This window comes from Candoia aspera, chromosome 2, assembly GCF_035149785.1.
Source record: "Candoia aspera isolate rCanAsp1 chromosome 2, rCanAsp1.hap2, whole genome shotgun sequence".
In the NCBI taxonomy this organism is placed as follows: domain Eukaryota; kingdom Metazoa; phylum Chordata; class Lepidosauria; order Squamata; family Boidae; genus Candoia; species Candoia aspera.
In genome coordinates, this window is record NC_086154.1 from 209,221,323 (window position 1) to 209,237,549 (window position 16,227).

Consider the following 16,227-nt stretch of genomic DNA (forward strand, 5'->3'; position numbering starts at 1 on the left):
GTAAATATTAAATCATTAAATCCTGATATTATTGAATTAATAATACTTCCATGGAATGAGAGCAGCCCACAGGTGGATTTAGATTTATCTTTTTTTTATTGGCTTCTTTAACAGAGGATAGGGAAAACCTGATATCCCCCAGATATTGTTTGATGTTGGTGTCATCTAAACTTGTAAGGACAATGTTCAGGAATGGTAGAATTGTACTCCAACAATAACTGAAAGTCTATGACTTCCTACTCAAATTATGTTCTCCTAATGAGCCTATGATTGTTTTGATTTACCTGGGTCTAAGGGCCATAAGTGTACTATGCTGGTTTTCCTATGAGAAGGCAAATTGGAAGGATATAAATCACTCCTTCCTGTCCATCTGATTTAACTGATAATCTGCCAAGACTTTTTCAAAAAACATGGAAGAAATTAACACTAGATGCTGTGTAATGCTAGTCTAGCCTATTGTAAGAATAGAAGGAGTTAAATTATATGCAGTGCCTACAATTCTTCAACATATATTCATGCCTGGGGCTAAGCCAAATATCCTAAGTCAAGGAAATGTCAAAACTTTATCTACCTATACACACATATTAAACAGTTAATGTAAACCATCACTCAAGTCCTAAAAACATACTCAGTCAACCATGTTGCAATGGTTAGATAGTACTTGGTATATTCAGCTTTTTTATTCACAGATTATCTTGTACTAGACATAGGACATGATAGCCATTTTTCATGTCTAATTACAGAACTTCCTTGCTCATATACTATCCACCATGTGTTGTTGTTGTTGTTATTATTATCTGAAGTGCTCGATCAAGTTCAGCATTTACCGTATCTAATTTTAAAAAGTGGAAAGGGTTGGGAAAAGAATAACCATTGTTGATGAGACAGAGCTAAACAAAGCAATGATTTTACAATATTAGGTAGGCTCCTCCTAGTGTTCTATTATTCAAATAAACATTTACAATTCTTTAAGAATTGGCACAAAGACAGGAATTTTGGGATAGGGAGCCTGGCCAGCATCAACAGAGACACTGCTGAGACACTGTGCACCCTGCTGAGCACCCTGCTAGACTTAATGGCCCAGATTTTATGTACATTATATGTCTTTTCCTTTACTGGTATTTTCCATTATATACTTTATATGATATAAAATGAAATTTGGGAAGTCTTCAGTGATAATAGGATTTATCTCCAAGCCAATTCTTTTGACTCTTAAATTGCTGGGAAATTAAGACTGAAGTCAGGTTCAAAAAAAGATAGTCTTTATTTGCAAGCTTTTTATACCATGATACAAAAGCCTGTAGAGCTATTTCAAACACTATTCCAATCTCATCCTTCAGCAAGGTATTTGTATGGTTTAAGTTCTAAAAACTGTTCTTTTGTCCTTCAGGTTTGCATCTTCCAAGCATATTATGTGTTTTAGTATACAAAGACATTGCATACCAAGTCTAAATCAAGTTATGGCAGCACTTTTTGCTGGAGAATGCCTTCAGAATAAAACACGTTTCAGTTTCAGTCTAAGAATATCTGGAGTACCTAGAAAAGATTTTCTTTGCCAGCACTACCATTATCTGCTTGCAATTATGTTCAATCTGAATCACACACATTTTCTTTTAATTTAATAGCCCTATGATATACAGTATGACTTACCAATTTTAGGAATTAAATGGAAAGTAATAGAAAATGGGAAACTGTAAACTGAAAAAACAACAATTACATTTAATACATATATTAAGGAATAATCTGTTACTGTGAGGGCTAAAAATGATATAGTAATGGATAGCTACATTGAACAATTCTATATTGGGAGCTGATTATTCACCAATTTTTACCTTTTATGTGAAAATTCAGCTATTGGCATATTAGAGCATAATAAAAATGCCTTTGAAACAGAGATGTTAAAGTTATTGAATAAAAAAATTAATCAAGTCTAAGTTCTCTTCAATTTAATATTTTCCTTATAAATCAACCCTTGCACTAATATTAAACCTGTCTTTTAAAAATCTGACGATTGCCACAGTTTACACACCGGTTAAATACAACTTTCAAGTCTATCTTTGTTGGGAAACTGATGTACTCAAATAATACTTTTCTTCATAAAAACAGAACTTCTAAATCAGATGAAGCTGGAAATGAGAAGAGTTGACAAGGGTATAAAATATAATATTTCACCACTGTTGTTCTAAACCACTAGAAAACACAGCTATATTATTTTAAAATACAGATACAAGTTAATGAAATGTAAGTTATACATGCCAAGTTATCAGCAATGCAAAAGTCCAGCTTAAGCATATTTTTTCTAAACCAATCATAAAAAGGTACCTTTTCAACAAATATACAAAGATGGGGTCAACTGATTTCAGGTGAAAATACTGTTCCTTGTTGATAAACTTAAACCCTTTCGCAATCAAAATGTACATTTGTTATATTTGGGTTCTCTTATCCAGTTATTGAACACATTTTGGTACAAATAAAACCTTTAACTTATATCTTTATAAAAGGCTTATGGATATATGTATTTGTTATATATTACTCACATATAACAAATACGGTAGTTAGCCACTTGTTGTCTAGTTGAACTGACGACTGGCATGACTTGTCACCAAATCCCATTTCATGACACAGGTCTCCAGGCATATTCATTCAAGTTTCACTGATTCACTCCCATTCAAAATTATTCCTGTATTGTATTTCCATTACCAGCAATGTGATAAGTATCTTGGGGGGTTTTCAAATCAGTCCAGCATTGTGGTAAGTATACTCTGAGTTTCTCTCTTTATATCATCTTTGCCATAGAAAAAGTGATATTGGTTTCTTTTTACAACCCCCACTCCATAATTTGTAATTCTGGTGACTTGGCTAAGTGAATATTTGGCAGATTATGCTGTCTTGATTGTATGTCAACATATATAAGTTGAGATAGTGAAAGATGGCTGTTCCTTCTGAGGAACAGCAGTAGGGTTGGCACAAGCAGTGCTCTGCAAGCTTGGATACTGAGCCAATGCATCACAGTGTAAATGTTTGGCATTTGTTTCTTTTTTAAAGTGTGTTGAAAATCTGACATGATCTTCCAAACTTGACATCTATCCATCAGCAATGCGCGTATACAAACCATAGTTTGATTCTCCTCCTTTATGTACAGCAAATTTTTACTGGATGTAGGTAGGCAAACAGAAGAAGGAGAATAACTAGATTCCACTTTTCCAAAATAACTTGATTATGTTCATCAAGGGTCATTCACTATTTTCATCTTTGTCTGAAGATGCAGGACTATCCCGAGGAGGCAGCAGGTCATAGTGGCAAGGGATGTGGCTGTTTTTTGGTAAATCATAAAGAACTTGGCTGATAGGTCCATTATTACTTAAAATGCCTTGGACAACACTAACTGTTGGTTCTGCAATTTAAAAAAAATGCATGTATTGTTACTTTGATATTGTAAATGGGAAAGAATCATAAGATTTAATGAAAATTAATGAAATCATTCCTTTAAGAGTCTCCATGCTTTAAAGCAGGGCTCTCAAAGAGAGGAAGCTGCTGCTAGCAATGAGCTTTGCCAGGAAAGCAGACATCCCCACTTGCCTGCCACCCATAGCTTTTAAACTCCTTTGGAGCAACTTCCCTCAATTGTCTCAATCAGTAGCAGGTAGATATGAGGCCAATGTCACTCAGGGCCTTCTTGTGCTCCACAGTTCTTAGTCAGAGTGCAAGGCAATAGCCAGTTCAGGAAAGAGGGGCAGGTGGGGGTATATATGCCATCTTGAATTGCCCCCCCAAATAAAGGTGGGATAAAAATCTAATCAATCAATCATAGAAAAGGTGTTTTATTTCCAGGAGTGAGTGTGGTGAGAAATCTTTGGGCCATATTGGAGTGTATATTGGGTTTTGATAATGAAACTCATGAATACCTAGCTCTTTGGGAAAAAATCTACTTTAAAAATAGGTGATAAATGTTCTACTGGAAAGTTTGGGCAGAAGCTGGGATTATGACTTTAAACCAATTGTTATGTAATGGATGTTTTAAGGATTTCTCCTCAGTTCAAATTGAATTTGGTCTTCCCAGTTCATAACAGTGGTGGTATCTTCAACTTAAGCATGTTCTAATGGACCAATATGGACCAGATGCTTTGGCTGCTTCAAAGGCACCTGAGACACTCAATTATTTGAAGGAATCCACGAAAGAAGTAAAACCCATAACATATCTCTATCAAAAGCTCAAGAATATTTTTAAAATGGACACTTGTGAGATATTCAAAACACAGACTAAAGAACTAGAATCTTTGATAATGCCTCATCAAGGGGCATTATCATGTCCTTACAAATGTTAAAATGGTATCAATAGATTTGAGATTAAAGTTGATTCATCAAAAAATTGTATTTAGAGTATACTGGACTTCCCAAAGAATGTGCTTGAAAGGATAGACATCAGCTTTCTTTGTTGGAGGTGTAAAAAGTCCTCATGTGGCCCTCAAAATGATTTCTGTTGTAAAATAATGTATTTCCCCTATTCCCAGGCCCTTTCGATAATGGCATTAAACAATTTGCAGTCATCTTAAAACAGTATTTAATTATGAAAATTCAAGATAGCTACACAATTATACAGAGTAGAAGATCATAATGATAATCACTAATGCCTTCTAATTCAGGATTTTTTAAATTATGTTGTTCATTACCCTTATTTATAGAGTACCTTTAAATATGTGGTGGAGTTGTAGAAACTGACAAGACTGTTGATGCAGAAGCAAAAGCTAAACGAAACAAAAACAGAACAAAGGCATAAATGGTAAAATTACTAAAATTGGGACTTACCAACTTCATATACATTTCTGTTAGACGAAACAGAGTTACTAATTTCTGCATAGGCTGAATCCCTGTGTACTGGTGACTTCATTTCAACATATCCACATTCTGAATTTTTTGGCATAAGTGCTGGTGGATCTTTAATAGTAGCATATGGATTTTCAGAGCTACTTAAGGAGCAGTTACTTAAATTATATTCAGAATTTTTTATTAGATCTGTGAAAACACAAAAATTATAATTTAATGGTACTGTAGAATGACAATGAACAACAAATTAGTATTATTCTTTAAAAATGTTTTGGTTATTTGTCAAGTTTCTATTTTAGCACACCTTGTACAACAATATACAGTGAAACAAATCAACAAACTAATTCATGCTAAGCCAAAGATTTCTTCTGCATTGTTTCAACTATTCACAGTGAATTTGATGAAAATCAAAGTCCTTGGAATAGTAGCTGATTATAAACTTGATATAAATCAGTCCCATGATGAGTGTGTAGAAAAAGCCAACATAATTTTAGGCTGCATCCACAGAAATATAGTTTCTGAGTCATGGGGAGTAATATTTCCACTTCAGTATTATAAAAAGTTCTGGACACAATTCTAGCATTCATATAAAATGGAAGAGGTTCAGAGAATAAGGAAGAAAAATTAAACCTTATGAAGAGAGACTGAAGGAATTCAGAACATTTAGCCTCAGTGTAGGACACAGAATAATGAAGATCCATAGTTTTTTGCCAGCAGAACCAAAAAATGTAACCAGAGAGGTGGTAGGCTAATATTTACTGGGAACAAAGGTGGTACAGCCATCTATGGGAATATTTTAATATGGATTGCTTGACTGAGCAGGGGATGGGCCTAACAGCCAAAAAAATCTTTTCCAACTCTGATAAATAAAATTAGATAAAAACATAAATGTATGTGCCAAGGGAAGAAAATATTAGGGAAGTTGAAGCAAAGACTTTTGTACAGAATCTCTTATTCCTTCTTCATTAATGCATGTATTACATAAAGTCCTGACACTTTCAGCAAGATCCTCAAGAACAACATACATTAAAATAAGGAATTAATACATTTTTGTCAGTATTTGTCACTGTATGGTAGCTTTTGCTCCTCATTTTTCAGTAGTAAGGTAATGCTCAAGAACCTGCAAGGTAGACTTCAGCAATTCATGGAGCGAGAATTGCCAGATGTACAAACTGGGTTTAGAAAAGGCAGAGGAACTAGGGACCAAATTGCCAATATCCAATGGATAATGGAAAAGGCCAGGGAGTTTCAGAAAAACATCTATTTCTGTTTTATTGACTATTCTAAAGCCTTTGACTGTGTGGACCATAACGAATTGTGGCAAGTTCTTAGCGGTATGGGATACCAAGTCCTCTTGTCTGCCTCCTGAGGAATCTGCATAACGACCAAGTAGCAACAGTAAGAACAGACCACGGAACAACGGACTGGTTTAAGATTGGGAAAGGAGTACGGCAGGGCTGTATACGCTCACCCTACCTATTCAACTTGTACGCAGAACACATCATGCAACATGCTGGGCTTGAGGAATCCAAGGCTGGAGTTAAAATCGCTGGAAGAAACATTAACAATCTCAGATATTCAGATGATACCACTTTGATGGCTGAAAGCGAAGAGGAACTGAGGAGCCTTATGATAAAGGTGAAAGAAGAAAGTGCAAAAGCTGGCTTGCAGCTAAACCTCAAAAAAACCAAGATGATGGCAACCAGCTTGATTGATAACTGGCAAATAGAAGGAGAAAATGTAGAAGCAGTGAAAGACTTTGTATTTCTAGGTGCGAAGATTACTGCAGATGCTGACTGCAGTCAGGAAATCAGAAGACGCTTAATCCTTGGGAGAAGAGCAATGACCAATCTCGATAAAATAGTTAAGAGCAGAGACATCACACTGACAACAAAGGTCCGCATAGTTAAAGCAATGGTGTTCCCCGTAGTAACATATGGCTGTGAGAGCTGGACCATAAGGAAGGCTGAGAGAAGGAAGAGAGATGCTTTTGAACTGTTGTGTTGGAGGAAAATTCTGAGAGTGCCTTGGACTGCAAGAAGATCAAACCAGTCCATCCTCCAGGAAATTAAGCCAGACTGCTCACTTGAGGGAACGATATTAAAGGCAAAACTGAAATACTTTGGCCACATAATGAGAAGACAGGACACCCTGGAGAAGATGCTGATGCTAGGGAGAGTGGAGGGCAAAAGGAAGAGGGGCCGACCAAGGGCAAGGTGGGTGGATGATATTCTAGAGGTGACGGACTCGTCCCTGGGGGAGCTGGGGGTGTTGACGACCGACAGGAAGCTCTGGCGTGGGCTGGTCCATGAAGTCACGAAGAGTCGGAAGTGACTAAATGAATAAACAACAACAAAAAAAGTTTTAGCCTTGTAGTAATATCTCAAATATATATTTTTATATATATAGTTTGTGTGTGTGTATGTATGTGTGTGTGTGTGTGTGTCTATATATATATATTATTGTTTTCATCTGTGTTTTTGGAAATAACCTGATTTCTTTGTCTTTGAAACAACCAGTAGCATTATTGGAGTACCAATGTGCTTACATATAAAGAATTCAAAGTGGAAAAAAGAACAAAGATTAAAACCAATTTTTGCATTCTTTTTCTATAGGTTCAGGAATAATGCAACATGTAAGAAAAATTACATAGTGCTAAAACATATTTTTCTGGTTCATGAATTAACATATTCTCAGTATTAATTTATAATTCTAATATATTTTTTATGGCTCTCATCCAGAAAAGGGATCAGGTCCAGGGTTGCTTAGCTTCAACAAATCTACTATATGCCGATGTACTTTCCTTTGGGGAAATTTCATACTCACCTTTCAAAGATTTCCCCATACAACCCCTGTCAGTTCCAAAAGCCCCTGTAAATAATGAAGAAGAAGAAAACCTAAATAAACTAGTAGTTTTCTCTGCTGGTAATAGTTACATTTATTGCACTAATTGTTCCTAATTTCTAAAATCTATAGCATGATGCTCAGAACTGGCTGTTCTTATTTTTATACCTAGTTCATTGTGGTAGCCTCCATGCTTCCAATCAGCAGGCAATGTCCCTGTGTAATCCATGACAGGGCCTCGCTTCTGAGAATCCACATTTTTAAGATTCACAAACAGTTGGTTCTTGTTTGACTGTTTCAAATAAAAAAAAATAGTACATAATGATAATCGAATCAAGTTTATTACAGCCCTAAGGCTAGATAGTACGTAATAGAATGCAATTGGAAGTGTGGTGTTTTACAAGTGTAGTCTTTTTTGAGATAGCATATTAGCATAGTAGTATGCAGCCTTTTTTATTTTCTTACCTTTGACAGAGTCATCCTATCTACGTTGTTGGCATTTGCTGTATTTGAGCACTGTGTTAGAGTGTGATAGCTGGGGTTGGAGAAGTAGTGACTATTAGTGTTTCCACCATTACTGTGAGAAATGGTTTCTGAAAAGAAAAAAAGGAGATGCTTCATCATTGCCCATCCTCAGCTTTATATCACAGCTCTTAAGAACTAGCTAATAGCTCTCCTAGAATTAAAGCATAGATTAGGAATGATTTATATAATTGCTTTGCAATCCTTTTTCATTCCTAAATGCATCTTCTGAACTTAGTTTGGTCTTTTCCTCAGTGATAATGATTTTTTTTTAAATACACTAAATGATCAATTAATATTTCAGATCTTTATGAAAATAAAATGCATGCATCTCTCTGCATTCTAAAATCTATTTATTTCGTACTCCAGATTACTGCTGGCCTTTCATAAATTTTTGTGTGGATGTTTCAAATGCATCTTATTACCAAAATAAAATACAATTGTTTCTCAATCTCTAAAAAGGTCAAAGCAGATACAATACTGGCTTCCAAGCTTTATCCATATAATTTGCAGTGTAACACATTGTGAACAATCTTAGAAATATCCATTCCTTTCCCACAGCTCCTCCCACATATAAATTTCTTTTTTAAATAACAGATAATTTCATTGGCAGGCACTCTAACAATGCTTAAGGCTAATCTATTTGGTTCCCCATAAACTACTGAAATGGCTGTCTCTAAATCATCCTGATAAGGCAAGACAGGGTAACTGAACTTTTCCAAATGTTATTGGACTCCCATCCTTGTTCAGTACTAGCCATTCTTGCTATGGCAGATGAGAACTGGAATTCAACAACATCTGGAGGATCAAATATTATTCGTTGCTGTGTTAAAGACATTACTTGGGTAGACTGCAATTACTACAGCCAAGCACTGTACAGAAAGTTAGTGGTTAACAGGTAGAAGATGCTGAAGAATTTCAACTATAAAATGTTGTATTGAGGGAAACAGAAAAGTTTCTAGATCTTCATCTTTATTCATAGCATTGTCGTATATCTATGTGGTTGTGAGGAATCAAAAACAACTTGATGGCACATAATCAGTCAATCAATCATAGCAAAGCCCTCTGTTCCTATAGAATTTTCTAATACTGTACAAAGCCCTTAACCACAGAGAGAATTTTTAAAATCTCCTTCGCTAAAATTATATCTAACAGAATAGAATTAACACTTGCAGTACTGTAGCCCTACCTGAAATTGTATAATCTGTATTGATAACTCTCATGGCAGGTGTATAGGTAACTGCTGGCATATTTGTTTCTTTCCCTTTCTGCTTTTGTCTATAAATAATGAACAATGCAAGCAGGAAAAGGACAACAAGGACAAGAATTATGATTCCAGCAATGGCTCCAATCTGGTAAGAATCAGCTGGGATGGCAGCACTAGTACGGCTTAAACTGTTCAAGTTTCCTACAATGATAACTCCTGCTGCAAAAAACAAAAGAAATGAAAAGACAGTCATAAACATATAGAAGAGATCCTATGTATACAGAAGACATACTTTTCTTTTGATTGTCTAAGCTGAACAATACATATTAGAAGCACGTGACGTGTTTCAGGGTGAAAATATTGTCCATTCCAAACTCAGTTCTAACCTACTGGCTGTCATGTTCCCCGTTGCAAGGCATAAGTGCATCACAACGGGGAACATGCCCATCAGGAAAGAGGAAGGGATAACCATTACCCTTTAAACACACACATCATCCCTTAAGCACCCAAACTCCTAAAACAATCACCAGGACAATAGAAGCGCACCTCGGACAGGACATGGAAACCATTAACAGGTCAGGGGAACTCCCACACATTACCCCGGGGGACGCACCTGCACTGGACGAAGGCAAAGAGACAAAGGAAACCATCGGAGATCACCCGAATCACCCATCGTCAGACCCATACCAATTCAAATCACCCATCCGGACCCGGCTTGGGGAACAATGGGGGGTGGAGGAGGACAAGGTCCGCCACCAGGGTATAAACGGGGTACCCTGCTACCACGCCCGCATTCCCGTCTTTTTCTCCGTATGCATTCTGCTTCAATAAACCCGGAAATCCTTAGACCCTCTAAGTGAGTCCGTGTCTTATTCGAAGTAAGGCTACCCTGACACTGGCAGAGTTCTGAGACTGTTCCAACCTTTTTTCCCATATCTCTCTTTTGAGTTAGAACAGATCATTTTGAAATGGATACTGTTCTTGTAAGGTTGGAACAAAGTTCAGAATGGCCGTTCTAAGGTTTAAACAAGGCATTTGGGGATCCTAACATTTCAGCCGCAAAATGTTTTGAAAACGTCTAGTATATGTTAATTTATAAATGGTTTAAATATGCTTGAAAACATACCAAATTCCTGGTACTCAGATTTTTTTTTGAAACTATGCTTTCACATAAGAATTATTATGTTGCTATGTAAGAATTATTATTGAATATATTATGTTTAGCCTTCCTTTTGGCAAGTTTTAATTATTAATTAATAATACTTTTGTAATTTTAATATATGTATTTAATTTAAATTTAATTATATTTCATCATCAATAATTTAATTATTGTCAGCTGTCCTGACTACTGGCTAGAACAAAAAGGGAAGATATAAAAATAAATAAATGACACACATGATAGATTACTATAGATTAATAATAATTTAATCCTTTAAAAATTATGAAACATTTTATAATCTGTATAAAAGTTAGTCACAATAGAATAAATAGAGGTAATTTCCAAACAACTTTACAGATTATAAATGTTACAGGAGAGGTCAGGTACTGTAAAATATAAAGTGCTAGATGGGAATAAGAAATTTTCATGGTATATCTCTTCGTCTAAATTAAGGCCCCTGGGAATCCAACTGCCATTCCACTTTCTATGCAGAATGCTAAATAGTATCTAATACAGCTTGGGGACTGTTTAGGAAATGTTACTGGGAACAAATAGGAAGATGTTTAATTTTCAGTCCTGAACATACTTAATTCAGATCAACCTCTCTTAATGTAAAAGCGTTTACTTTTGATTAAACATACATTAGACAGTGTTTCTCAGCCTTGGCAACTTGAAGATGTGTGGACTTCAATTCCCAGAATTCCCCTGCCAGCATATTCAAGTCCACACATCTTCAAGTTGCCAGGGTTGGGAAACATTGCATTAGTCTGTGTGTTAAGTCTGATCCTAATCATGCTTGTGAAGAAATCAGTGTCATGAAAAGATAATGAATTGTGTCTGTCTATGCATATATAGGACTGGGGGTGGGATCCTGTAAGCTCTGCACATTGTGAAACTAAAACTCTCAGTGTTCTTCACCAATGGCCAGGACTGCACTGCTGAGACACATCACATTTTGCTACAATCTAGTATGATCCGCCTTCTAATCAGAAAACTGAAATAGCAACAGCGCCCACACAAATAAGCTTTGGGAGGCAGTTCTGTCAGCATTTTTAATGAGCAATTTTTAGGAAATATTACCTTGGTCACATCTTGCTCCTTTCCAGCCAGGGCTACAATAACAGGTTCCAGTGATATGGTCACAAGTTGAGTTGTTCAGACAGTCACATATTTGCCGACAACCATAGCCATAGGTCCCTGGGGGACACTCTTTAGAAAGCAAGAAATAGCACATGGCGTTTTTATGTTTTTACCTTATTCAAGTTTGCAGTCAGATTCATAGACCCTTCTCAAATACTAGTGACTATAAGCAGCTCAGAGTACAACTGGGACTTCCAAATTCATAGTAATGGAGCATGAAGATATACTACATTATGGGTATCCATTGATCAGCAAGGCAGGCATTGGTGGCAGAAAAGACTTCATTTCCCATACAGCATGTCCCTCCCCACCTTCTCTGAAAAGCAGATCTTAGAAGAATCGAGTGCATGCAGGAGGAAGAATGAGAAAGGGAAGTCCTGTTTCATGACAGGAAGTCTTTCTGTGTAACAAGGTCCCATTTGTTTACAGATTAATATATAAGCTTTTCTGAATCAAACCCTATGAATAAATTCTTATTGTCAGAAAACTTGTAGATGTTATCAGTCACCACCAGATGGCAAAGTTTCATCATAAGAAATTATATCTAAGACATTGGGCATAGCCTGATGTGCTGAAAGATGCTTATAAATGCAGATCAAATACAATTTAAGATAAGTGCTTGTACAATGTAACAGTCATTCAATAAAAGATAATGCTGTCCCCAGGTTTCTTAAAAGGCTCCACAGAAGATCAGGTTGCGGAATAAAATAATTTCTTCCATCTCTCTTGTGATATTTTACATACATTATAAAAAGTCATGTTAATAAATGCATTAACTAAAGCTGAAATGCAGTTTCCTGGGCATTAATTGTAAACAGTTTTCTTTTGAAAATACAAAGTTTAAGGGAAAAAATACTGGTAAAATGTTCCTAATAATATGCCAAAGCCAGCTATAGTATTCAGAACATATATCAGTTCTTAAAGGAAAAGAAAAAGAAAATAAATTAACTTTTATTGGTAGCTTCATTGTAGAAGATTTTTTTTAAAAAAATGATGAAATGTTATTGAAAGTAAGTTCAACTAGAATTGAAACCTAATCACCCCATTTACATATAATTCTATTGATTTCAATGGAATTTGTATGCCAGTGACTGCCTAGAATTGCATTTTAAGGAGCTAACTATGTACTCTTAATTCCACTGAATTCAGTAAAAATCATGATTTAAGATAAAACTTTAAACAACTTCATTACAGACTGAATTCAGGATGTGTACAATACAGTTTACAATGTATGAAGTACCATTGTCTTTGTCTTATCCATTAGTTATCAATATGAAATTTTAATATAGTCAGCATTGTCTTAGTAAGAAAAAGAGCTTAGTAAGTTTTAATTATACACACATCTCATCTTAACAATGTGTAAGAAGAGTTTCCAACTCACTCTGTTCACAGTGTCTTCCCATGAATCCTGTGCGACATGTACATTGGCCTGAGATGTGATCACAGTCAGCTCCATTCTCACACTGGCAGATTAATGCACAGTCCTTCCCATAAAACCCCAGTGGACATCCTAGAAGAAGAAATTAAGAAAATAAAATAAAGCAGCATATATTCAACAACTGAGACTCTGAAGCAAATAACCTATGTCTGAAAATACATAATTCATAATCTAAAGAAGAGATAAAATATTATATTCTTTAAAAGTGTTTATAATTGAAAAAACATTTGTCTAATAAAAATGGTGACTGACTGACTTAGAAGGGCCCATTATGTTTAAAGGGTATAGTCCTAAATAATTGCATAGCCTATGTTCTAAATCTCACTATTTCATTACTTTGAAAGAAATCCAATACATTTTCAAGAGAGAAAACGTTTTTGCATTTGTTCTCAGCATAGAGAATCCAGAGTTATAAAACAATAAAATAACATCAGAGCAGAAAAGAAGCTTGAATACTAATGATTCTAGTAACACAGAGTAACAGTATGACTCTGCACTTCTTCCTAATATTATGTAATTCTGGTGAAATGTAAAAGTCATATCATTATTATAACTGAAGGAGATGGATATTCAAAAGACAAGCCCCCTTCTCATACCTCCAAATCAGTAATTGTTTCAGAAGTAATTTCCATTACTAATAAAAATATTAGGAGGCCTACATACTCTTTAAAAATGATTATGAAAAATATGTTATGTGAACATCTGAAAGTATGACTGCAGAACTTCCCCATAATTCTTTAAAGCAGCCTGACTTTCTTCAGGCTTCTGTGTAATCCATTCATGCAAGTCAACTGTGACTCTTAGAGCATTGGCACTTTTGGGGAGGTTCATGCAGAAGTCTTAAAAGGTCAGGCTGCTTAAATGAACACAAGGGTGCTATATTCATGCACGTCTGATGCACTTCTAATCATTTTTGAAACATGCTTAGCTGTAAAGTTTTAATACCTCATTCTGGTTCAGTACCACTTGCTGATTTATGAATACTACTACTTCAAGGCATTAGAAACCCCTTCTAAGAAAATGGAAAGCAATACAAACTGCAAACTGATTTTTTGTCACCCAGCAGGAGCTCCCAAATTTTGGTTTTGATATTACTGGCTGTTTCTGACATCCAGAATAAATTATCAGGGTAAAGATGCATAACTTACTTTGTGTGCAGTAGAGACCAGTCCATCCTGGTGTACATTTACACTCTCCATCATAAGTGCTACAGTGAGCGCCATTGTGGCAATTGCATGTGTGAATACAGTTTGGGCCCCAATGAGAAGGAGGGCAAGCTGAAATGAAACACACCATAGTCTTATTTGATTAATTAAAACTAATTAATGACAAATAAATGAAGCCCAGTGTCGTGTCCCTTTCACTACAAGTATTTGTGAACCTTTATCATATAAACTAAAATAAAACTGTGCCATAAAAAAATCATACTTCTAAGTTAAAATCTGGTCATTATATTTTACAATATCATATTTGATAAGAAGATTGGGTTTTTTCCCTGAAAATTTCCTTGTGTAGACTTATTTTACCTGCCACTACAGAACATGCTTCCTATTAGTTAGACAAACAGCTACAATAAGAGCTAGTAGGATAGGAAAACACTGTGTAGAGCAGTGTTTTTGAACCTTGGCAGCTTTAAGATGTCTAGACTTCAACTCCCAGCAAGCTGGCTGGGGAATTCTGGGAGCTGAAGTCCACACATCTGAAAGTTACCAAGGTTCAAAAACACTGCTCTACACAGTGTTTTCCTATCCTACTAGCTCTTATTGTAGCTGTTTGTCTCTTGGAGGAAGAGTCACTTGGAACCAAGCTTCATCTTCTATCTCAGATTGTGGATTGTTTCTCTCTAGCTTTGCTCTCTTGCTGACTTTTTCCTTTTGATGGTCCCATGACAACTCAGTTCTCCTTTTAGCTCTGCCATGCTGTACTTTTACCAGATTATGCCTTATGTTTTCTTTAGAGGAACTGACATGCTCTAAGCTCAAGTATGCCAGGTCCTTCTCCATTACAGACCAGACTCCAGTGCCATCAGCCAGTCAGCAGTTCAGCACTGTAATGGGCAACAATCTTGCCCTCCAGCCATCCTGGCCTTTTTCTGAGTTCTATTTATCTGTTAGCAGCTGGCAAGTAGGTGGGGAACCTACAAAGCTACATATTTCTTCTAGAAAAGTTGTGAATCTACAGTACAGGAAAGAACTTGCATCTTTGAGAAGCTTGACTTCTCTCCAAAACACTAGGCATGGGGGAAAAAAGCCTGCACTTTTAGTCTGTTAGAGCTGTGCTTGTCTTTTTACACACATATAGGAGGGCTCCATATTTTCCAGCCTCTTCTATGTGAATATCTTTCCATGGATAAAATACAGGAAAGTTTTTCTTTATTTGTACAGCATATGTTTAAGGGTCTACTGAATTATTTATAGAATTTATATCGATGGCTATATCATAAAGTTTGAATTTTTCAAAAGTGAAAAATCCGCATGGCATATATATAATGCACTATTAGAAATGCAAATTTATTGAGATATATTAGTCACGCTTCTCTAATCATTTTATTTGCATTAAAAATATGTTCTTAATGACTAGAGGAATATTAAACTGAACTAAACTGTAATGAAATACACCCCAAACAGAAACCCCCCAAAGAAGGAAATGCTAGTACTTACGCTGGGAACAATCACTACCGATCCAGCCAGGATAACATTGGCAGGACTTGTCAATTGGATTACAAGTTCCATTGTTAGTGCACGTGCAAATGCCTGCACAGTTCTTTCCAAATCTGCCACTTGGACAAACTATAGAAAGGAGTTACAGAGGTCATGAATTCTTACGTTCTTATACCTGTGCACTTTATCTGTATTTATTTTTATTTTTTAGATAGTTTTATACTAATAGTCAGATGTGAGTAGCTGAGTGGATTGCTAAGTAGGAGTTGCCATTTTTTCTTATAACCTTTGTTCCTCCCACCCCATTCTTTGGTTTCCTTCTCTTTGTCTTTGCAGATTTCTCACATCCTCCCATGGTCCTGGACTCACTACTGCCTTCTGTTCCTCCTTCTTTCTTTATCCTTGCTTCCTCCTGTGTGGTGCATTCACCATC

General features: G+C 35.9%; 1 protein-coding gene across 1 annotated transcript in view; it reads right to left on the reverse strand.

Annotated features, from left to right (window-relative positions):
* Nucleotides 1–2,088: 2,088 nt before the first annotated feature.
* Nucleotides 2,089–16,227, reverse strand: part of MEGF10 (multiple EGF like domains 10) — an 86,580-nt gene continuing 72,441 nt past the window's right edge. The window contains exons 15-24 of the mRNA XM_063295277.1: nt 15,795–15,923; nt 14,283–14,411; nt 13,078–13,206; nt 11,637–11,765; nt 9,380–9,616; nt 8,134–8,261; nt 7,837–7,960; nt 7,651–7,695; nt 4,807–5,013; nt 2,089–3,394 (exon numbers count right to left, since the gene is read on the reverse strand). Coding sequence (XP_063151347.1) covers nt 3,234–3,394; nt 4,807–5,013; nt 7,651–7,695; nt 7,837–7,960; nt 8,134–8,261; nt 9,380–9,616; nt 11,637–11,765; nt 13,078–13,206; nt 14,283–14,411; nt 15,795–15,923 — 1,418 coding nt within the window. The 3' untranslated portion in view covers nt 2,089–3,233. The remainder of the gene's footprint in view (nt 3,395–4,806; nt 5,014–7,650; nt 7,696–7,836; nt 7,961–8,133; nt 8,262–9,379; nt 9,617–11,636; nt 11,766–13,077; nt 13,207–14,282; nt 14,412–15,794; nt 15,924–16,227) is intronic.